This window comes from Poecilia formosa, unplaced genomic scaffold, assembly GCF_000485575.1.
Source record: "Poecilia formosa unplaced genomic scaffold, Poecilia_formosa-5.1.2 Scaffold148, whole genome shotgun sequence".
Lineage (NCBI taxonomy): Eukaryota > Metazoa > Chordata > Actinopteri > Cyprinodontiformes > Poeciliidae > Poecilia > Poecilia formosa.
The window spans coordinates 1,529,113-1,552,057 of record NW_006800087.1 but is presented as its reverse complement, the minus strand read 5'-3'; the positions used below and the strand labels follow the sequence as shown (position 1 = coordinate 1,552,057).

General features: G+C 40.3%; 2 protein-coding genes across 2 annotated transcripts; one reads left to right on the top strand and one right to left on the bottom strand.

Annotated features, from left to right (window-relative positions):
* Nucleotides 1–277: 277 nt before the first annotated feature.
* LOC103145901 (E3 ubiquitin-protein ligase KCMF1-like) lies at nucleotides 278–12,113 on the bottom strand. The gene is made up of 7 exons (XM_007563557.2): nucleotides 11,923–12,113; nucleotides 9,481–9,648; nucleotides 7,585–7,724; nucleotides 4,972–5,073; nucleotides 4,034–4,214; nucleotides 2,493–2,811; nucleotides 278–1,968 (listed from the first exon to the last, which is right to left on the bottom strand). Exons 1-7 carry the CDS (start codon nucleotides 11,936–11,938, stop codon nucleotides 1,641–1,643), a joined length of 1,254 nt encoding a protein of 417 aa, XP_007563619.1. The 5' UTR covers nucleotides 11,939–12,113; the 3' UTR covers nucleotides 278–1,640.
* Nucleotides 12,114–16,797: 4,684 nt separating this feature from the next.
* lipg (lipase, endothelial) lies at nucleotides 16,798–21,783 on the top strand. The gene is made up of 10 exons (XM_007563556.2): nucleotides 16,798–17,102; nucleotides 18,321–18,505; nucleotides 18,624–18,803; nucleotides 19,230–19,341; nucleotides 19,424–19,642; nucleotides 19,749–19,991; nucleotides 20,155–20,272; nucleotides 20,534–20,770; nucleotides 21,005–21,109; nucleotides 21,186–21,783. The coding sequence occupies exons 1-10, from the start codon at nucleotides 17,024–17,026 to the stop codon at nucleotides 21,196–21,198; spliced, it is 1,491 nt and encodes a 496-aa protein (XP_007563618.1). The 5' UTR covers nucleotides 16,798–17,023; the 3' UTR covers nucleotides 21,199–21,783.
* The last annotated feature ends 1,162 nt before the right edge of the window (nucleotides 21,784–22,945 follow it).

Sequence of the window (22,945 nt, the reverse complement as noted above, 5' to 3'; positions counted from 1 at the left end):
ATAAGCAGAAACAAAATTAGACTACATAGTTTCTCCTAGTTTATTAGGACATATAGGGTAAAAACCTTTTACTTTTCTCAATGAATTAGGCGAGTTATGGCTGGTTAATGTAATTGTTTAAAGGCAACTACAGGGAGCAGCTGTAAACAAGGACAGCTGCTTTTTTTTAACTTTGTTTTTATGAAGTAAAGCACTTTGTACCGCCTTGTTGCTGAAATGTGCTACACAAATAAAGTTGCACAACTGATGCATCAGATGACAGGACTACATGAGATTGAACTTGACCTGGAAGGTATGTGTTTATTTTTTTTTCTTATACCATTATTCTGTACATGCTCGCCAGGAAAATTGGCAACTGGGGAAAAAAATAAAAGCCAAAAAAAAACAAAAAAACAAATTAACCAGACAGCAGGATTTGGGTTAGTCTGTTTCCATCCAAAAAATGTTTTATTGTCCTCCAAACTGAAAAGGTTTACCCTGTCGTTTGGCTCTTCTCCTGAGCCAAAAAACATACATTGCATTTCTTCAGTTTAGCAGTGGAGGCATACAAAGATCTTTTTGGACTCGTAGAGAGATTGACGGAAAGAGCAATATGGGATCCTCTCCTTCCAAGTCACATGATGAGTAAATCTTTGTATTCATGAGATTAATTTCAGAACACATGAAGCTGGAGGAAAGAAGCATCTGATCTCCTGTGAAAGACGAAGAGAGGAGAGGGAAAACAACCGTGTGAGGAGACCAAGGCTCGCGTTGCTTCTGTTAGAAAAGGCCTGAAAACGGTCACAACCAAGAGATCGCTTCGTCTCTTTCGCCTCGGAGGTGTGTGTTTCGCTTCTGTGCAGAACAGCTGTAGTGTACATAAATGGACACTGGATATGCAAATTCAAAACCAAAGTGCCCACAGTCGATATAAAGCCAGGTCACACAACCAAAAAAAAAAAAAGTTGGTGTCACACAAAGGGGAGGGGCTTGAGACTTTGACATTAGGGTTAACAAAACAGTCAGTGTGTGTGTGTGTGTGTGTGTGGTGGAAAGATGCCGGAGAAGCGGCACCGAACAGTTGATAGTTAGTCAGGGCCTCCCCGTCTGGTGACTGTGCAGTTTAAAATGGGCACATGGTGATTTAAGCTCATGCTTCAGTTGTGGTAAACCATCCAAGCACTTTAATTTATATCTATAAATACACAGCAGCGTTTTTTTTTTTCTTTTATTAAGCGGAGGGGTTTCAGTCGGCCTCCTCTCCTTCTGTGAGTGTGTGACGAGTTTTTGTCTCTGGAAAACAGCGGACTACGCGTTCTGCTAGAGGAAACACGGGTTATGTGGGACTGATTATCAACTTTCATATAGAGTTTTTTTTTTTTTAATAATATATTTATATAGTTCTCTTTTGTCTCACACACCCGACACGCTTGCTTGCTTTCACATTCTCTCGTCTCACTACTTTTATTCAATGTACACAAAGTAAAACATGGGGTGGAGTTGGGGAGCGACAGAACTGAAATGACAATCACTGAGAAAAAAAAACAAAAAAAAAAAGCCATGAAGAACTGCAGTCTTTGTCATCCATTGGCAGTTGGACTGACGGAGCAGTCGGCTAGTCACAATGGTGGATTGAAGGGGGAAAGGGAGCGGCCATGTCATCAAAGGGGCGGCGCGGGGGGCTCTTTCTTGGCGGGTGCCGTTTTAGTCGCCAGTTTCGTCTTCTTCGGGGCGGGGCTCGTCTCCTTGAGGTTGAGGTTCTCCAGGGCCACGTCCAACGTCATCACCTCCACGCAGCCCATGGCCTCGAAGTCGGCGAAGTTTCGCAACGAGCCGTGACAATCGTCCTCGTCTTCGGAGGAGGAGGCCGAGGCGTCGTCGTCGGGCAGCAGCGTGGAGAGCAGCAGCTCGGTGACGAACAGGCTCCTGTCGGCCCACTGGGCCTCGCATGCCTGCCGTTCCACCTCAGATAGCCGCGGTTCGCTCAGCCTGCGGGACGGAACGGGAAGCGGTTATGTCTTCACACAAGGATCAACTTAGAGGTCTGTTCTACGTATTAACCCTTTAGCACTTTTACAGATACCTGTGTGGAAACACAGTTTGGAGATCATAAGTCATTCTGACCTTGTGTGTCTGTCTTCTTGGAGGAAAGGTATAAAATTCAAGGCGACTCAAAGTCACCATGTTTTAGATGCTTCAAAATCCTCTAAACGTATCTTACCTCACAGTACTTTGAATGCGATTGGGCCTGTAGTGATTTTTTTTTTTTTTTTTTACATAATCCACCTGCTGTTTCAACACTTAACTGCATCATAGAGATGGTTTGGAGCCCCCTGCTGTTCATAGTGAGGTATTTAAGATCAAACATTGACATTTGGCGTTCTGTTGTTAAACCAAGCATCACAGAACTAATTATGGCAAATCAAAGTATCTGGATCCTGTGGTTTATGAAATTATCAGTAAAAAGCCACATCAGAAGTAATGAGTGTCAGACGGAGGGTAGATGTTCCTACCTGCTGAGTAGAAACTGGGAGCTGTGTGCCGTGTGCTGTGTGTTGGGCTCAGTCGCCCCCGGGTGGGGGCTGGGGTTGTTGGTGTGGTTGGCGCTGGGGTTGGGGTTTGCGGCGGTCGAATTCGTGTTGAGGATGGCGTTGGCTCGGCCGCCCCCTCGGCTGGCGTTTCGGGCCGTCTCCAGCTGCTGGCGCGCCACCTGCGCCTGCTGGCGCTCCAGCTGGAGTTGCATCTGAAGCTGCTGGAGCTGCGAGGCAGAGGGACCCGAACTGAGCTGGCCCCCCGCCGAACGCCGTACCCCCGACAACTGGGACAGGAGCTCTACGAGAAGCAGACGCACAGAGTTCAGAGTCAGGAAGTGTGATGGGAAGACCTTGCTGAGCGCAAGATCATTACCAGACTGCAAGCTCTCACGAAGAAAAACAAAAGGCAACACAGCTGCAACGTGAAATCGTTCATTTCTTTACTGGTGTGAGCTACACGTTCACAGACAAATTTCCTCTTCCAGAACCAGAGCCGTGGGATCAAAGCTCAGCAGGTACAGCGGGTCATTAAAAAGGACACTGGCGCTCTGTGTGGAGCTGAACACTGGCCCTCATTAAGACGCAGCTGGGGGTGGCGGAGCGAATGCCAAGCGCTGAACCAAATTAAAATCAGGAACAGGATAAACAAGGAATTACCGCAGCAACAATCCCCTCCCACACAAAACAAACTTTTTAAAAGCCACTGAAACATGCCTTAGATATTTAAAAAAAAGAAAGATTAAAACTAAGCAAAGAAGATGGAATAAAGATGCTTTGACTGCTCTCAAATTTGTCCCCTTTAGTAGCACAGACACTGACAGGACCAATTAATTTGTTAAATGTTTTAATATCAATGAGTCAAAATGAGGGTTTTGACTTTACTGCAAATCTCCATCTTTTATAAGCAAATTATGAAGCAACAGGATATGTTTTTTTTTCTACAATTAAGCCATTAGCAGGGTTTAAATATCTGCTAATTACTGATGCGCTCATCGACACACAAGGAAGGCAACTGTGCTATTTATTAACAAAATGGGGCTGCCTGAAGTGTTCACAATAACTGACAATGTTTTTCATATGGCTGCACTAATATTAAAATTTGGGATGATATTGAAATCCCATATTTACCTTTTTTTTAATATAAATATTGGATGTTAATATCGGTTCATTTTTATTCATCGGATCAATGCCAATATGTTAGTAATATCTCTAGTTTTTGCACACATGTGGAAACATTTGGCCGGCTCTTTGCAGAATTGTTTTAATTCAGCAGCACTGAAGGGTTTCTGTGCATGAACCACACACATCTCAAATCAATTTGAGATGTGTCTTGGCTTTGACTAGGCCACACTAAAACTTGTATACATTTCTACAACATGAGGTTCTTAAAGACAACTTACAAAACGAAGTTGTTCTTTGACAGGGACATTTCTGAGCAAAATACATCTTTAAAAAAAAAAAAAACTTTAGCAGCTTCTGCAGTAACGTCGGTCCAGCAGAGCCTGCAGCCGTCTACTCGCCTGCTATGGGATCCATGGCCTCTCTGCTGTAGTTGGAGCTCTGTGAGGAGCTCTGACTGGTGGAGAGCCCCCCTGTGGTGCTGCTGGTGAAATGCATGTTAGACCTGCGGGCTCGCGGGCCCCCCAACCCACGCCCGGGGTGAAACATCCTCCTCACGTGCCGCACCCCGCTCGACTCGTCGTGACGCTCGCCATTAAGGAAAAAAAAACTGGAAGCTAAATCTGCTGTATGTATCAAAAAAAAAAACCAGCTACATCTTGTCAAATGTTCTCATGAGAAAACATTCTTGTCAACAGTTTAAGAGGATATTCACATTGGAAAAACTGGCTCTTGTATATTTGCTTACTGCAGCATTAAAACAACTAGAACGTGCTTCCTACAGCCTGACAGAGCTTCAGCACCAGCTGTGATTTGAAAACATATTTGCATCCTGCTCCAATCTTCCCAATCACAGAGAAACGGGCTGCACAACCCAAACCAAGCCAAGACACATTGTGTAAAGCTTTCTGAAAGCCCTGCTCTGAGTTTCATTTCAGAGTATTTCTGCCTCTTTTGTTTTCTCTGAAGCATTTGCTCAAAGTGTCCTATAAATAGACCACAAGGCTGATGTGGTCAGACCTGAGGCTATTCTAGAACCAAGGTATTTCAGCTCCTTCCTGACAAGCAAACCAACTGATTTCATTACGAGCTGCACAACAACATTTAAAATGGTTCAGGGTTCTTAGAATTGTGCAGGTGAAATCACTTTCTGAACTTTGAACTACCAAATAATACCAGTACAATACTTTATTGTACCTGAGGCTTAGAGAGAAATAAAGCATGTCCGATTTACAGACTAAATGGGTGCAAATCTAGTTGACCAAAAAAAAAAAAAAAAAGACATTTTTCTTGAGTTGTTCTGAATATACGTGTGACTGTCAGAGTGATGAAAGGATATCAAGTCTCTCGGGGCTCTGTGTTCAAGTGTGAGATGAGCAGCAAAGTCATCCGTCACGTGGTTTGGGTCGCCACCTGGCAGTGCTGCACATATGGGGCATATCTGGAAAACAGCAAGAGGAAAAAAAAAAAACATGGTGATATTAACTGAACCACACACAACGACCAACTGGGTCTTCTTCAGAAATATTACAGCAATAGATCCCAACATTACATCCTGACAAGATCCCCTTCACTACCAATTGTTGATGAGATGGTTATCGCCATAGTAATAAAAACAGTTTAAAAATTACAATCAGATCTATTTGCTTATATATCAATTACTGATCTATAAGCAAGCCTCACTCATTAATAATAAACTACTTCAGCACACTAATTAAGATAGTTAAGAAATTGTAAATAAACATTTATTGATGCTCTTGTGCAGCCAACTGTGTATAAATATGTGAAACAATTTCAATACTGTTATTTTTAAGGACTGCAAACGTTATCAAGTAAGAGTTTAGACCAGAATGTTTTAATCACAATATGTTTGATGCTAATAAAAATTTAAATAACTGTAGATGCTTAGTCCACACTACGTACAGATGAAACCAGAAGTTTACATTAATTAAAAAAAAAAAAAAGAAAATCAAATTCTTTCATTATTTTGGCAGTAAGTGAATAGATATAATTTGTGATGCTAACTGTCTGAATTTAAATCAGACCAAGCTTCTCATGTTTTAAAAAAAAAGTTCACATCTCTATTTCTATTTACTCAAAGACCACCTTAATCTGTCACAGTTCTGTCCAGGGAAACGTAACGTTTCCGACATGAATGTAGCATCGAATGAGAACAAATAACCTGGATTTGGTCTAGCATGTCAGATTGTAAATTGATGACCCGAACCATTTCTGACTATTTTTATAAAGGTTTTTCTCACTCAGATCAACATAAAAATAGTTTCTATCTTTGACGAGCAGACTCTGTAGCCGACGGGGAAACAGAACTTCATTTTCATCAACTCTCAAATCAAATCTGTTTTTGATTTAGAAATGTCATTTTACTGAAAAATGCACCTAGAACAGTATTTTTTTTTATAATGGTAACATGTTTACCAGACTGACATTTAGAAAAGTAGCTTTTTGTGTATGTAAAGTTTAATTTAGAATTTATTTTCATTATTTGTTGTGATATTTTCTGTCCATGTAAACCAAATACTCTACACTTGAAGCCTTATTCTCCTGAGATGTCTGGAGTGATGCAGCAGTATACCACTCTCAGTTAATCTTAAAAGCCAAGTAATAAAATAAAAAAATCAATATATGTGTTGATGGAAGCTCTGTCACCCGAGTCAATCCATCCAACAGAGGAACTTAAATCCGAACTGTTTATGAGCTGAAGTGGAAAATGTGTGGCTCACATTTCAAATAAAATGTTTCACAACAAATTAAGAGTAGAAATGTGATGCTGATGATTGTGAGCTGTTCAATTTCTTTAGATTTAAATGTTTTTAGCTGAAATTATATTTATGTTACAACAGACACTAACCAAAGGAGGTTCAAACATTGGAATAAAGAGAAATACAGTTAAAAATATGTTACATACTGCTGTCTACCTGAGAGATCAGCTGTCTTTACTGATCCTGGAAAATTGTCTGATGGAAATTAAAGTCTGTGTTTCAGCATCAAGATAAACCACCACACTAATATAAGAAGTGTTGGAGTTAGGACTTCCTCTTTTAATAGTTTAATGTTGTCCCAACTTAATAATTAAACTGTATCGTCTTAAGTTAATTACACAACAGGTAGACCTCATTAACTGCTTGTTTAATTCACAAGAAACCGTTGAAGGTATTCATCAGCTGCAGTCTGGATTTTCTAAATGTGTCCTCTCTGAATTACCCCCTTTTCACATCCTCTGTCTCCATCTTTGACAACTTGCATGACAATAAGTTCCTCTCTTGTCAAACAAAACGCAGGCAAGATCAGCGAAAGGCTTGATGGTTATTTCCAGCAGTGTGTACTGAAAGTGAAGGGTTCAGTTCTTCCAGGAAAGGAAGATAAAAAAATGATGACATAAGAAAATGTTTCAAACAGTAATTGAATCCTAATCTTGTGTGAGTTCGTGCGTCTCCCACACAGAAAGCCGTGCAGATGAAGTAACAATTAATTAGAGTGACTACATGTTTGACAGTCAGGATCAACAAACTCCCCTCTATTACACGAGAGCTTTGCAAATCAGTTTCTTCTCACATCTGGGGATATTTCTCCACTGTGGCCTAACAGATACAATGGTCATATAGCAGGACGGCAAAATTGTCATAATCTGTATGCAAAACTGTAACACGAGAAAAATATCAAACAATACAGCACAGTGCTGAATTATTTCACAGCAATAAACCATTTGTTTCCCTGTTTATCGGTTCTGCCTGTAAACAAGCAACCTGACAACACTTCCCATCAGAACTGGCTTTGAAACTAAGACTTAACGACCACAAATTATTTGCAATCCATTTATTTTACTCAGACTGCAGCTGGAAGCATTTATTTATTTATTTTTTCAGCGGTAAAGTCGAGCCAGACATTTATACGGGGTTAAACGGAGACGACCGATCTTAAGGCGCCCACTCACCACTTCAGTGGAGGTTTCCGTGTGCTCTGCAGCCACGTGCTCCTGCAGGGAGATCTCTGTGTAGCCCATCCTGCCGCAGTAGGGACAGGTGAAGGCCTGAGGCTGCTCCACCGAGAACGCCTCTCCGCCATAGTACAGGTCTGAAACGAAGACAAACTGCTTTCAGCTCTGGCGTGCACACAAGCATTCCAGAAAAAATACAAAAGAAAAAAAAAAAAAAAATCTGTGATTCTAATAAAGCTATTAAATAATATCTTCAGATTGTTATTTCATAGACCCGTTGTTAACGGTGACGCCCTGCACCCTTTAGAGATTTTTTTTTCCTTCAGCCTTCCTGAATCAAATAATTAGGTCACTAAGCAGGACTTGACTGCATGCTGAGGCAATAATTCAATTACTTGATTGAGACGTGTAGAGTTAGGAATGCATCTAAGAGTTACATGACAGACTGGAGGTCGAGACCCCCGGTAGACGATGCAACTGTGGTCATCAAGTTAAAATGTCATTTAAACCACACATTTGTTTCTAAAGCTTCTTACATAAATCAGTCTGATTATTTACTTAATTCTTAACATCTGAATGAAAGTGGAGTCAGGTAACACAGTAACAAATATTACTGGATGATAAAATATAAATATTGTTGTTTTGAGATCATTACTGAGTATTATATTTAGAATGGTATAATAACACAAGTTTGCCTTCTCAAAGACTAAAAATACCTTTAATTTTGTACAGAACACTTAAAAACAGAAGTGAAAGACATTTTAAATGTCAAAAATAAAACAACCAAGCACAACAAATAAAAAGGAAATAAAAACCACACACAACCAAAAACAGAAACAAAATAGATCATATGAAGTCTCTAAACAAAATTGCCCTTCAAAAGTCATCACAATATAATGAATCAAATGATTAATTGCTTATTGTGACAGCCTTAACTGGAGTAAACATAATTTGACTTAGTCTGTTAAATAAAGAAAATAGACAAAAAGAGAAGGACAGACAGAAAAACTGATGGATCCATGGAAAGACGGATGACCAAACAGACAGAAGGACAAACAGATGGCTGAACAGACAGAGGGACGGACAAACATACAGATGAATGAACGGACAGCTGGATGGACAGACACATGGATGGACGGGTAAAAGGATAGATGGATGTCAGTTTTAAGCAGCAACGTCAGTCAGCGCCACTCAGGGTTCTACTGCTCACAAAGTTTTCCAGAAAATGCTCAAGTTTTTCAAGGTCATCTGCATTTATAAATGTAAAAATGCAGAATAAGAACTCAAAGACCCAATCGCTTAAATAACAAATAGTCCAGTTTTTTAGATACGCAGGCCGATAGTTTAACCTGATTGCGTCTTTACTGTGCCTGCAGTAGTGATGAGGATGGTGCTAACAGCAAAGAAAAATCAATCCTTTTCCACACAGACATGGAAAATACTAAAAAAAAAAAGTTGATGTCTTTTTAAGTCTGTCTAGGAACGACAAGTACTGCAAGTTCATTTGGAAACTAAAGCCTCTCAATTTAAAATATGTCAAAAAAAGTAGATAACATTCTAAGATTCAATCAAGTCAGATCTATGCAAAATATCCAGCCGCCAGGTTTCAATTATCTATGTTCAAAACCAGAGACAAAAGCAAAATACCTACAACTACATGAACATTAATACTTTAATTAATTGAATTCATGTTTTCTGGACAGAAAAAAACTACACCTTTATTGAGTTCTGTTTACAGAAACAGAACTACAAATGAATACGAACGTCGTATTCCTAAGAGACTTCACTGGCAAATTACTTCAAATTAAAAATACAGATGAGTCATGCTGCCAAAATGTAGCATGTTATACACATTTTCAAAATGTGCCTCATGTTCACTTTAGCTTCACGTACCGAAGTCCACTCTTGTTAATATACACTGCATGGGATGTTCTGTGGTGTGTCTGGTCGTGGTTGCACCGCTTTCGTAGCATGACGCACACAGGTCATAGTCGTAGCAAATTAAACACTTGTACCGTCGACCTCTGAAGTTGCCCTTTAAACACGCGTCGCAGCTCACACCTGAAGGAGAACACATGCAAAAGTTCAACAATATGAATGACCGCATCAGACTGTGACAGCAGACGTTTAAATCTATTATCTAATGCAAGAAAAAAATAAATCTTTTGTTTTTATTAACGACCGTTACATTTGATGCGACACACATTTCCGTTTTTTAGATACAGTGAACATCATGCTACATTATGCACACAGTCAAGAAATACTTTAACATCATCAGTACGTAGAAAAAGAGGAACGTTTCACAAGCTGAACAAAAACGCGTGAATTAAAAAACGCTGACCAACTGATGGTTGGTCAACGTAACATATTTAAACCAAACAGCTATTATATAATTGGAAGAAATTCTGAGATTCGAGGTGAACACAAAGATACCTAGAATCAACACTCGTATATATTTTTTTATTTTCATTTGTAACAACATAACTAAAGCTTATTGTTGTGGTTCTGGTCTACCAAAATCCTGTTTGATGTACTTTAAGAAGAGAAGATGTTGGTGAGGGATATGGAACTAAAGTTTTATTACAATATTTGTTGGTACTGGTATGATTATGATAAAATCAAATGATCTATTGCCTCAAATTAAAAAAAAAAAAAGTAACTATTGCTGTGACTATATGTCAGAATTATCAAGTCCCACAAGCACAAATACGGAGCTATAAAAACATCCCCATTTAAAAGCAGGCTTCTTTAGGACACTAGTGACACAATGAAGTGTGATTTGTATGACTACACTGCAGACAATAAGTGCATTTAATCAGATTAAATCACATTATTTAAATGTATTGATATTACTTAATGTTTATATGGAACAAAAATTACAAAACTAGTAAAAATAATTGAAAATATTTCATTTTTCCCCCTTAAATATTAATTGGAATTTATCATGACAACACAATAATTCAAAATTGTTCACGATAAATCCTCACTTCTATGGGAAGTTTGTTGTTTTTAATTACCCAAATAAACAAGCAATATCAGCTAATTTGATGCACAAGTACAATGCTCAGTCTGGCTGTGATTTAAAGAAAAGCCCATTTCAAAAATGAGCCATAATCTTTACTATAAAATAATTTAATCTGTGTCATTCACACTTTTGGATTTGAAATACATTATCTAATGTACTGCAATTAAACAAACAAAACTTGGTAGTGCCACCGACAAACTCAGAAGCTAAAACATTTCATGCAAAAAAAAAAAAAAAGCAAATAGTCTAAATTTAAAGGACCCATTTAAAAACGTTTAGAAACTGTCCAGCAGCAGAAATCTCACCTCTGATTTGTTTGTTTAGGCAGCTGAGATCTCTGAATTCAATGATCTTACAAAAGAAGTTGAAGGGAATTAAATCTGGGAACACAAATACTTTTCCGTGTTCTGTTTTCCAAACAAACTAATGAAAGTATGAACCTTGGCTGACACTAGACCTGCCTTTTAATCCGGTAAACATTTTATTCACAGTCAATACGCGTTTCTTAAATTCAGGACAATTACTCAACTCTCTCAGATATATAACTTGACGACAACTGACAGCAAAGTTCACAACAACAACACAAACATGGAAACAGAGGCCGTCCAGGGCCGAACTAACCTTTGCAACTAACCAGCTACCGTTGGGCAAAATGTTAACTGACAAGCCAGTGCAATGTTCCTGAATAAACTTTATAGTAATATCGCAGTTAATACATCTGTTTACATTTTATTCGAGTAAACAACTCCAAGCCAAACAAGGTTGGTGACAAGGACGAGGTGATTGTTAGTTTTGCAGTTCGTTAGCTAACGAAGCTGATATCTACAGGCCAACTTTCACCAGGAACGGAGCTAAAGCAGCTAACAGGAATAATTTCCAAGCTTCCACTCCTCCAACGCCATCTGGGATCCGCTGTCCTCTAATGTTGCCTATTTTCGGCACTCCCCTTGCTCCTCAACGATCACCTACATTACCACATAGCAGAGCTGGCATGCTAAGTTAGCACTCGGCTAACTTCAACTAGCCTCTTCCGCCTATGTGACAGCGCTGACTAAAGTGGAATTATGAATATTTACTCAAAGTAACTGCAAACAGATGAGCCGTTATATTAAATATTTATTTTAAGACCGGCAAAATGGGTTGTTAACCATTTAGCGCACACACGCTGCTAACAGTAGCTAACGTTAGCTAAGACGAGCTGCAAATAGAGAATTTGTCGGCTAGCAAGAGTTAGCCGACGGTGCACTGTGTCAACGTTTTTATTACAATTTGCGGGGTGCCCTCCGGTCTGTGGTAAAATTAGGTCTTACCTTCATGACGGGACATCCTACGAACACTGACTCAGCCCCCTATTTGGGCTCCCGTGGCTTGCAATGCAGAATAATATGAGAGAAGAGAAGAGAAGCCGGGGCTAGTGCCTGTCCCTGGCCTCTTCCCTCATGAAGGATCCGGTTTGGCTTCACTGCTCCCCTCCGCCTCCTGCTGTGTCACCGGCCAACTGGTTTGGCCACATGGGGGCGCTGCTGTCTTACTTTTGGTGCCACAGTCGTCATGGCTGACGTAAACTGAAGCGGCAATTTTCTAAATATTTGACTGCACTATTAAACTGTACAAGCTTTCGCATATTTTTAAAAATACGTACAGATTAATACAATTTCAAGCTCATATGCATAAATAAATACACACGAAACACACATAAAATAAAAAAGACACTTAATTAGAGTCTAAACATTAAACTTCAATTTATCCATACATGTCAGATTTGATCATTTGAGTAGTGATCAGATGCTCAGATGCCCAACCACCTCAGTCTTATCCAACACCTTCGAATGCAGACTAGAGCTGATAGTAGCGATACAGTCTGAGTTCTTTCTACCTGGATATTGGAGAGTTTCTAATGTTCAAGGGCTAAGTCTGCAGAGCACGTGTCAAACTCGAGGCCAAGGGGCCAAATCCATACATTTTTATGTGGCTCTCTAGATTCTAGTTAGTAGAATCTAGTAGAACACCTAGATAGATTACAAGATTACAGTTGTGTGCTTAAATGTTATTTCATCAATCAAATCAAAGCCCGGTGTTTCTATATATTGTCAAATTACATCAGTATGAAAAGATGTTCTCTATTATTTGATTAAAGAGGAACTCATTGAATGCAAAGACAGCTATTTAGTAAGTGTTTTAACAGTTTGCTATAGGGTAGTTAATGGGTAGTTTTATCAATACATCCTGTCACAACTGGCCCTTTGAAAATGAGATAGACACCCCAGCTGTGGAGGCATTCTGATCACACACCCACACCCCATCAGGATGCACCTTTCATGAGCTCTGCATGAACAGCACAGCGCCTCACCCTGTCCTCTGTTAACAACTATATCCTCTGTTTACATCCAGAAGAAGAAAAACACAAATAAATTGTGGGAGGAAAAAAATAGCCAGTTCATCCCCAAGACGACCCATATGTTTTTGATTACAGTTTTATGATCATGGACGGAATACCGCCGGACATGCCAGAAAGACAACAAGGAGAACATGTAACCATCGAGCAAAGGTAGAACTGCCTGGTTTGTACCTCACATGCAAACCAGGCAGTATACTGAGGTGAGGCAGCAGTGTTTTCCATCACACCAACCAGTCGCCCTTTGAAATATTTCCATTAAATAAAATTACTCAACAGTTTTCCATGTCTTGCTTGTTTGCTACAGTGTCATTGTTTCCTTGTACTCGATCACCCGCTTTAGCTGAAAACATCAAGGTCACCTTTAAACATCACGATTGGAAACCTATAATTTAGCTCAGTTTAGAAATTTCAGAAACAAGTGGCGTGCCGCCTCTTCCAAAAGTGTCTGCAGACGCTGCGAGCTTTGCTCTAATTTGATATTTCACTGCTGCAGTTTCTAACAAAGGCTTTAAAGGATGAATCAAAGCTCCGCCTGACACCTGAAAAATGTTTAAGCAGGTTTTTTTTCTGCTGTCCTTGACAACCTCTGCTCTGTGTGATTATTTAAGTTTCGTGTAGTGGTTCCTTGCCGCGCAGACCTCACAGAACAAACTGAGGACAGGTCGGCACGGTGCAGAACCGACCTGGCTCCCAGACCGAGACCTGACATCTTGCTGAGTGGACGGAAAGAATAACACGAGGCCTTCACTGAAGGCTTCTCTGGCTGTCAAAGTAAACATGAATGCCAGGTTCTGACATCACCACATGTTCTGAGAAGTACATGGAGCTCTTTCTGGAGACGTATTGTTGGTTTGCTTTGGTGTCGTTGTCATGCTCAGGTGAAAAACATAAATATAACGTCATTTGACTTTCTGGAAAACTTACTGTTTGCTCATCTTACTCAATGTTTACAGCAAACTAAAGAATCCCTGCTGCTTTCATGATTAATACTAAACTGTGATTTCTTTTTAACCTCTTGCTCCGTGGAACGTCTCCGGATTTAGATGTGCTGGAAATGCAATGAATCTTACACAACAGAGCCTTCCTTGTCCTGCAAAAATACTTTAAGAGGATGATTTAATGCTTTTTGTTATTTCTGCAACATGTTTTGCAGAATCTTAATGACTTCCAGGACTGTTTCTAAAGTGACAGCTGCAACGCTGTTCATTGTTCTGCAGCTTGAAACAGAGTGAAAGAAAATGTCAGCTACATTTGTGGAACGTTTTTTACTTTCACTTCAAGAAATAAGATGTTTGATGAATGTTTTTTTTTTGTTGTTTTTTTTTTTCAATGTGTGGATTTAATCTTTTAATTGTTAAACCAGAATCACTAAACATGCCTCTCAGACAGAATCTTGTGAAGAATTTAAGGATTTTTAGCAGATGAAATATCAACTGTTTCAATTTTAGGATCCGACCTGTTTAACGTTATTTGGCTAGACATATAAAAGAATAAGTTATTTACAGAAAACAGCACCAAACTATATAAAATTCAATGCTAAGGCACCGCCCGTCTCTCACTCTCATTTATTAACTGTTTTATTAGAATCCTGGCCTCTGTATGGGCGGGCAGACATGATTAAATGCACTTACTACTATTTTCCTCTTTTCAGCGGTATTACAAGCTCCAGGGAAGAGTATAGAAAAAAATGCACATAATTTCAGTGAGACTGGCTGATAGTAATAGTTTAATCAGACTTATTCACTCAGATTTCTGCATCCGTCCCGACTTACCACCGAGCCCGAAGAAGTCCAATCCAAAACGTCTTCCAGCGTTTCGAAATTCTGAGTGACGTCAGATAAATTATTTATACACTAGAGAGGGTACATGACCTGGACATCTCCGCTTGAACTCCAGTGACCTCCTCAGATGCTATCGTGAAGCTTTATAAGCACACAGTTATTAATAGGTAAGGGGCTAAAAGTAGAAGAAATTATTTTCAAACAATCCAGTGTCCCTGTCCTCGTTTTTTAAAATACATTTAGGACATTGAGTTTTTTTTTCTTTTCTTTCCCCCCCCCCTTTTTACCAACTTTTGACAAAGAAAATGTCAAATTAACCTAGAGGGTCTGACCTTTTGCTTGTAAAGGTGATTATTGTCAGTATGTGAAACATGAACACACTTCAGGACGCGACGTCTTGTTCCGCACAGCTTTTGTTGTTGACGGTTGGAGACTATAATTAGTTTATGCAGAGCTTGATCTGTGTCATATGTGTGTTTCATTTTAACAAGATGTTTCTCCTAACTTTAAAAGAAACTAGCTCATTTTTTTTTAAATTGTCACATATTTAACTAAAATAACAGAAACAAATTGTGTCTTTAAGGCTGCTACACAACAAATTAATCAGAAAGTACATTGTGAGTCAGGTGTTAATATAAAGTAACACTGATGAATCTATGAGTTTTAGGAACTTTTTTTAGCTCTACTTACAACATTTAATTGAGAATTCAGTTGATGAATGTGAAATTATCGAGGACAACTTTTACAGCAGGAAATTTCTTTATTGAACGTGTCCTGCAAAAGGGTTAAATTTGGAAAAACACACAGATGATTATTTAGATATTTTTCAACACATTTTCATGAAACAAAAATAAAAATAAAAAATCATGGAAGTTATATCTGCTATGCGCAAGGTTGAAGTTTTTCCACTTCACTTCGCCTTTCCATACAAATAAAGTCAGGTCTGCGTCAGCATTTTTGTCTTATTTTCATTAGTTTGCAAAAATCAGCATTTTCAGCTGAGTTTTAACCATTTGTTATCCAAGTTTGCTTGCTCACTTTTTATCTCACTTGTATTTTGAGAAAGCACAAAGGACTTGTTGACAAAATCAGTGATGAAAATAAGAAACAGATCAACACATATTCATGTAGAATGGCATAGTCAAAGCTCAGACCTGAATGCAACTGAGACTCTGATGTGCAGAGATTTGTTTTTGTTTTTTTGATGTTTCAAAGATGTTTGGCGGCACCTTTGCAACATTAAGTTGCACAGGTGATTTTTTTATTAGTGCTATTAAAAAGCTTTGTGTTTTCTTTCAGCTTCACAGTCACGAGCTACCCTATCTCGGGACTATGATCTCTAAACCCTAACAAAACATATTTACTTGTGTGGTTGAAATGCATAGAACAGGAACCAGGTACCAAGGGGGGCTGCTGCAGTGGCAGGTGCCACTTCCTTTTGGTAGACCCTGATGTATGAACACACAAACACTGACTGTATTGTAGACCCCTTGCGTGAGTGGGCCCATTCTTTGCCTCCTGCATTGAAACTGGTCCACTAAGCTGGTGGTTTGGCTGCGCGCCAAGAATAGGGGAAAGATGCTTTCAGTGTGGGTATGGGTAGGGGGTCTCCATCCCCCACGCAACACGGCCTTTTAAATATATTCCACGGTGGGGTGGATTGTTTCCATTCCATGACGCGGCTCAGAATATCCTCAGCTTTTATCACCACAAGAAAACAAACTCACTGCGTTTCCCCTCCCACCCCCCCGCTTTGTTTCTGCCATCTACTGTTTGTGTTTGATTCCCGTGAGCGTCAAACAGCTACAGGGCATCTGACGAGCCATGCCACCGGGGTTTGCGTCACCACAAAAACGTGAGGAACTACTACTCCTTCTCCATTCAAGAGACGCCACGCCCTTCAGCGTAAACAATCGGGGGCTTGACCAATAAGATCCACGATAGATCAGCCGATGATCAGATGACTTACAACGAGAACGTATTTAAAACTGAAAAGGGACGTTCAGCCGGCAGATTCAAGTAGTTGTAGAGTCGGTCTCCAGGAGGCGAGCATCCAAAAAGAGGACGCGCCGGTTCTCTGTCCCCTTTTGTCACTGGATCAACATTCACTGCTTTACCTCAAGGAGCAGCAACAACAACAACAACAACAACAACAAAACAACCTCTACCCAGAACATTTTAGAGTCGTTTACAGCTTTTTAAAGTGTTTCTCCTCTCCTCTGTGATTGAGAAATGAATCTCAAAATATTTTTACTATGGACTTTTCTACAGTATGTGTCGTCCGCTTTAGGGGAAAACGGTGTTCTTAAAGGTAAGCGCTCCAAGTCTATTGTTCATTCATTTCTTTGTCTGCTCTTTTTAATGGCATTGCTTGATTCTAACATAGCTGACAATAACCTTTAGTGATTTCTTAATACATTTTACAGTTCCCGCCCTGAATGGGATGAATGTATAACAGGAAACCCATCCAGAATAAGCGATCCAAAGCAGAAAACCGGGATGGATCTAATGAGCCAAGACTGCGACGTGTCCTTTTTTTAGACTCTTGAAGGAGGTTCTCTCCACCCCGCCACGTTTCTTCCCCCACCTCTGTCTGTTTAAACCATTTGGACATGTGTTCCGCTGAATCCGCGTTTTACTCCGGACCGCTCGGCTGAAGTCATTCTGGTCACTGTGCCCAATTGAAGGGTGTTTGTGTTGAACAAATTGTGGTGATGGGCAGCCACCACGCAGCAAGCGTCTGCGGGAGCTTGTAATTAAAATCTACTCGACCAGTCAATTAAACGCTTAATTAAATTAGATCTCCTGCGTCCGAATGAGGGGGGGAAACAAGTTTTATTTGACTCGGTTCTGGTTGGTTAAAGAGAATCTTTGCACCGGAGCAGCAGGGTCATTTCAGAAATGTGGCATTCAGGTCTGAATGAGGCGTGTAAAATGCCGTAATTACGCGGTGTGAGAGGCAGTGAAGTGGCCATGCAGGTTTGCGCTCCTTTGTGCAGCAGATGTCTGCTGCATCAGCCGGTCGACCGCTTCAAGTGCCAAAGTTTAGACCTTGAATAGGCTTTAGTTTAAAGTCGCATGATCCAAATCAGTCTTTTTTTTACATTTTCTAATACCAACCTTTTCAGGATTTTTTTTTTCTTATCAAACGTTTTGTATCTTTTTTTTTTTTTGTATTTTTGATTCAGTGATATACAAGCCAATTCATGGCAGGCAGTGGCTTTACAAGCCACCACATCCACCGTTTATAAATGAATATAATAAGTACTATTGCAATGGGTTAAAATGAAATTTCATTTTGTGCTGCCAAGGCAGTTCCATCCAGTCACTGTGACTTTGTAGCAATTCAGCATGCATGTGTTGATTCTGGATTCAAACCGAGTAGCACACAAATGACACTTGCAGTTCTAGGAGCACTTTTGATTTTTGTAGCTGTTGCCATTCTTTAGTTGTAGTTTCTGATGGAACATTTGAATTGAACTACCACTTGATCTGTTCCAATGCATTTAATTGCGTTTCTTCTCACCAGGTGAAGATGAGGGGTTTGAATCGACAGACACGGAGGCTGTCCATGGCAGGATTAAGTACAACATGAGGAAAAGTTTAGACTTGGACCAAGAAGGGTGCTACCTGCAAACAGGCAAAAAGGCCTGTTTGGAAGAATGTGGCTTCAACTCTACATCCAAGACCATCTTCATCATACATGGCTGGACGGTAAACGCCTGCTTTACGTTAATCTAGTTTTAAAATCCACCTCAAAGATTAAAAGGAAGAGAAATGCCCAATGAAGACGAAATCTGCCTCTGTTCTAATTCTGTTCATGTCCCTTCAGATGAGCGGGATTTTCGAAACCTGGATGCATAAGCTCGTCTCTGCAGTGATGCAGCGTGAAAACGAAGCCAACGTGGTGGTTGTCGACTGGATGCCTTTGGCTCAGCAGCTCTACCCCGACGCAGTCAACCACACACTTGCTGTTGGGGTCGACATTGCCAAAATGTTCGACTGGCTACAGGTGTGTGTGACATAGTCTCTGAAAAGACTTCCTCTTGTGAATCACAGTTGTAGTGAAAACTGCATAAACGCTAGCAAAGAATATACTCATGAACCACAAGGTTTGAGAAAACATTTAAGTTTCCCTTTTCGAGTGAGTCACTACGTTTTACATATACTGGCAAAAGCATTGAAAGGATTAGTCATAGATTTACTTTGTATTTTATTTATTTTTTTGCAGAAACTGGCAATGAAAATAACACTTGGTTGCATGCACGTATTCCAGTGATGTCTCAAACACCTCGCTGCTGTATAGTTTAACAGTTTCCATGTTCAGATTGCAACTGGTTCAGCAGCACTGCAGACTTGCCTCTTTGTGAAATGGATGATTAATCTATTTTATAGCAGCTGTTAATAAAATTGTTTTTTTCTTTTTCTGTGTACACAGGAGGAACATAAGCTCCCTCTGGAGAATGTTCATCTAATTGGATACAGTTTAGGTGCTCATGTAGCTGGTTTTGCAGGAACATATGTAAAAGGGACTCTTGGTAGAATCACTGGTAAGATAAATGCATTTAATCCATTTTAAATGCTTAGGAAATGTTAAGATTCTGTTAGCTTACCACTCTGGGTTTCTTGTAGGTCTGGACCCAGCGGGGCCCATGTTTGAGGGTGTGGAGGAGCAGAAACGCCTGTCCCCTGACGATGCCGACTTTGTGGATGTTCTGCACACGTACACTCGGGAGGCTTTAGGTGTGAGCATTGGGATCCAGCAGCCAATTGGCGACATTGACATCTATCCAAACGGTGGTGACGTACAGCCTGGCTGTGCGCTCGGTGAGATGTTGGCAGCAGCAGGAAGTGAGTCCTTAAAGATGGTCCATCATGACCTTTTTTTAATTTTAAGACCTAAACCAACGGGTGTGCCAATTTCCTAAATGTTGTGCCTAATTTCTGTTTTCTCCAGACTTCATGGAGGTGATGAAGTGTGAACATGAACGAGCCGTGCACTTGTTTGTGGACTCCCTGATGAACAAGGAGCACATGAGCTACGCCTACCAATGCACTGGACCAGATCGCTTCAAGAAGGGGATCTGCCTCAGTTGCCGCAAAAACCGCTGCAACAACATTGGCTACAATGCCAGAAAGATGCGCAAGAGACGCAACAGTAAAATGTACCTGAAGACCCGAGCCAAGACTCCTTTTGGAGGTAAGAAAACGGATATGACCTGGAAATTTACTACGGCTTTATCTTATACTCTGTACACTTGTAGTAAGTGATAAGCAACTGCCATAAACCAGAGGAGGTCCTGTGACATGTAAACTGCTACTGTATGCACTACTGAGTAAACATTAACTGTTTTCTCTTGAAGGATACCACTATCAAATGAAGATGCACGTGTTCAACAGGAAGCAGTTTGATAATGCAGACCCAACATTTTACGTGAAGCTGTACGGTGGTCATAACGACACGGGAAACATCTTTGTTGTGTAAGTTCAAAATCTAGCCTGAAAAACCAGTCTTGCAGGAATGTTTTGACATGACCATGCATGAAGCTTCTTGGTTGAGCTATGTCAAAGCAGCTGCCTGCTTGGTTCTCTTGGAAACATGCTAAAAGCCATATAATGTATATTTGGTTGCTTCTGGCTCTAAAAGTTGCATGCAACTGATTTTGCTCGCCTGATCTTTGCTGTTCCTCAGTCTTCAGATGCTTTAGCAGGTTTCCTGATCCCCCAATGTCTCTTTTGCAGCCATGCTGATCCCATTGGCCTGAACTTCACAAACACTTTCTTGGTGTTCACTGAAGAGGACATTGGTGATCTGCTGAAGATCCGTCTGAGCTGGGAGGGGGACTCTGAATCCTTGAGCTCTGTCTTCAAGTACATCAAGAACTCTTTCTGGAACTGGAACGCCAAGGCTGCCAAGCCTGCCAAGCCTGTGCTGGAAATCCGACGGATTCGTGTGAAAGCTGGAGAATCTCAGAAAAAGTAAGCAGCAGTGGAAATGGCAAGGTCTAACATGGTTATCAAGAGCTGGTCTCTGATGTACTACAATTGCATTAATTAAATTAAATTACCATCTCGGTGTGTAAAAAGTTCTCTAGAGGTCTGGCGACGGTTTGCTTTTGCTCTTTTAATGTCTAAACCATGTAGGGCCTTGATCTGAAGTTGGATCTGGCATGTTGAGAGAGCACTGTATTAAAGTTCTTTTGTTTGCTGCAGGTTTGCCTTCTGTGCGCAAGACCCTTCAAAAACGGAGATCTCTCCAGGAGAGTCGATAACCTTCGTTAAATGTCGTGACGGCTGGGAAGTTAAACCTAGAAAAAGGTACCCTACTTGATTTTTACAGATTTTTGTCACACTTGAATTTTTTTTTCATGTCTAATTCCGAATCTCCTTAAAGGTTACCAATGTAAGAAGTTGAGACTTCAAATGACCAATGCACAGTCACCACGGGGAGCCCCAGTATGGGTCAGAGGAGGAGGAGCATCTTATCACTTCTGCACTTTTGCTGGATGCACTGGGGAAAGAGGCTTCAGGTCTTGAAAGTTTCTTGGAATGATGACTGGGGGGGGTCTTGTCTACAAGAAAGCTGGGAAATGGTGCACTGGGTCGTAGCCTTGGAGGTCCCGTCTGCGTTGAGACTGCTGGGAAAGTCGTGGAACGTTACTCTTCTGCGGATTAGTGAAGGAGAGCTTCGTGCCAGGAAATGCCAGCCATTGTATTACATACTGTAAATTTTTAAAATATTTTATTTATTAAAAAAATAAAGCACTGCAAGACCAACATAACTTATCAGCACATCCCATAATGATACATGTTTAATTCTTCCAGATGCAGTATTTGTGTGTGTGTGTGTCTGTGACCAAGAACTGCTGAGAGATTACTGATACACTGTATTTTGACCTGTTAGATACAACATAGTGTTACAAAGTGTCATTTTTGGGTGTGTGTGTGTAAATACTGTAAATAGTTTTGCAAAATAAAGTCATTTGTAGAAACTTCTTGTAATTTTTTTTTCCCCTTTTAAATGGAGGCTGATATTCTGTCAGTCATTGTACAGCAACTCTAATTGTGGCTGTGATTTGCAATAGACTTTACATTTGGATGTGTTTTTGAAATGGCATTCGTCATCTGAATCTAGTCTCCACAATATTTTGGGGGAACCAGATCCATAAATGTATGGGGAAAGAGTTGAGTGGTGCTTGAACTGGGACTAAATGAGTAAACTGGACTGATGGGATTGCAAGAGATGTGAGAAACTCTTCTCTTGCCATCCCAGGAACCAATCAGTTCAGTCTTAAAGATTTAATTCTGTTTGAAAATATGTTACCCTCCCTTTTCCCCAGGAATGCAGTCGGAACTATATTGGATCTACAGAAAGCATTCAGTGGGGTGATATAAACTTAAAAGTGGAAAAGTTTAAATGCCTTCCAAATGAGAAGTGTACGATAAAGGTGAGTTTGAGGGTAGACTGGATGGAGAGGGTTGGGGTGATTTGTGACAGAAACTGTAAGAATATAATCTGTTTTCATAAACATTATTCCACTAGTGATGAATACGATCAGCGCAGTTTCCTCGAAGCAAGAATGCTTTTGGTTCAAATCCTGACTTTGGCTCTTTCTCCATAGAGTTTGCACGTTTACTTGCATCTGACTTCTTCCATTTTAGGTTGTTACTCCAAACAGCTTTAGGTCTTAGTGTGTGCATAGTTGTGTGTCTGTGTAACGCCTCATAATAGATTGGAAACCTGTTCAGTGTGTACCCCACCTCTCGCCCAATGCTGCTGGAGATTAAGCACCAACACTCCTCCACCGTGCAAGAACACACGGGTGGAAAATAACCAACACGGACAACATTTAATACTAGTTCCTTAATGGGACAGCGAAGGTTGAATGGTTTGGAGAAGAAGTTGGATTAAATATTTACATTTTACTCATAGTTAGCATCTGAACAGCTTCCTGTACTAACATGCAGGACTGAGACAGAAGTTGGGGTTCAATAGTTTGAAGTCATTTTATGCCGAAAAGTGCTGTTACTCATTTGTGAAATGAGTAACATTTCACAAATGTGAGTTGAATAATGTCAGTTATTCATTTTGTCTGAATAACTGATCAAACTGACTTTGCCTCAAGCTAAGCTCACTTTAAATTCTCAAAAGTT

Bases quoted from the DNA above. Each gene is read 5' to 3' on its own strand.
- lipg (XM_007563556.2), top strand. From the start codon at position 17,024: ATGAATCTCAAAATATTTTTACTATGGACTTTTCTACAGTATGTGTCG. The intron at 18,506-18,623 runs GTAAACGCCTGC...ATGTCCCTTCAG, and splicing joins TCATCATACATGGCTGGACG to ATGAGCGGGATTTTCGAAAC. The intron at 20,771-21,004 runs GTAAGCAGCAGT...TGTTTGCTGCAG, and splicing joins GCTGGAGAATCTCAGAAAAA to GTTTGCCTTCTGTGCGCAAG.
- LOC103145901 (XM_007563557.2), bottom strand. The intron at 7,725-9,480 runs GTACGTGAAGCT...TCTTCGTTTCAG, and splicing joins ATTAACAAGAGTGGACTTCG to ACCTGTACTATGGCGGAGAG. The intron at 2,812-4,033 runs GCGAGTAGACGG...TGCTTCTCGTAG, and splicing joins GGCCATGGATCCCATAGCAG to AGCTCCTGTCCCAGTTGTCG.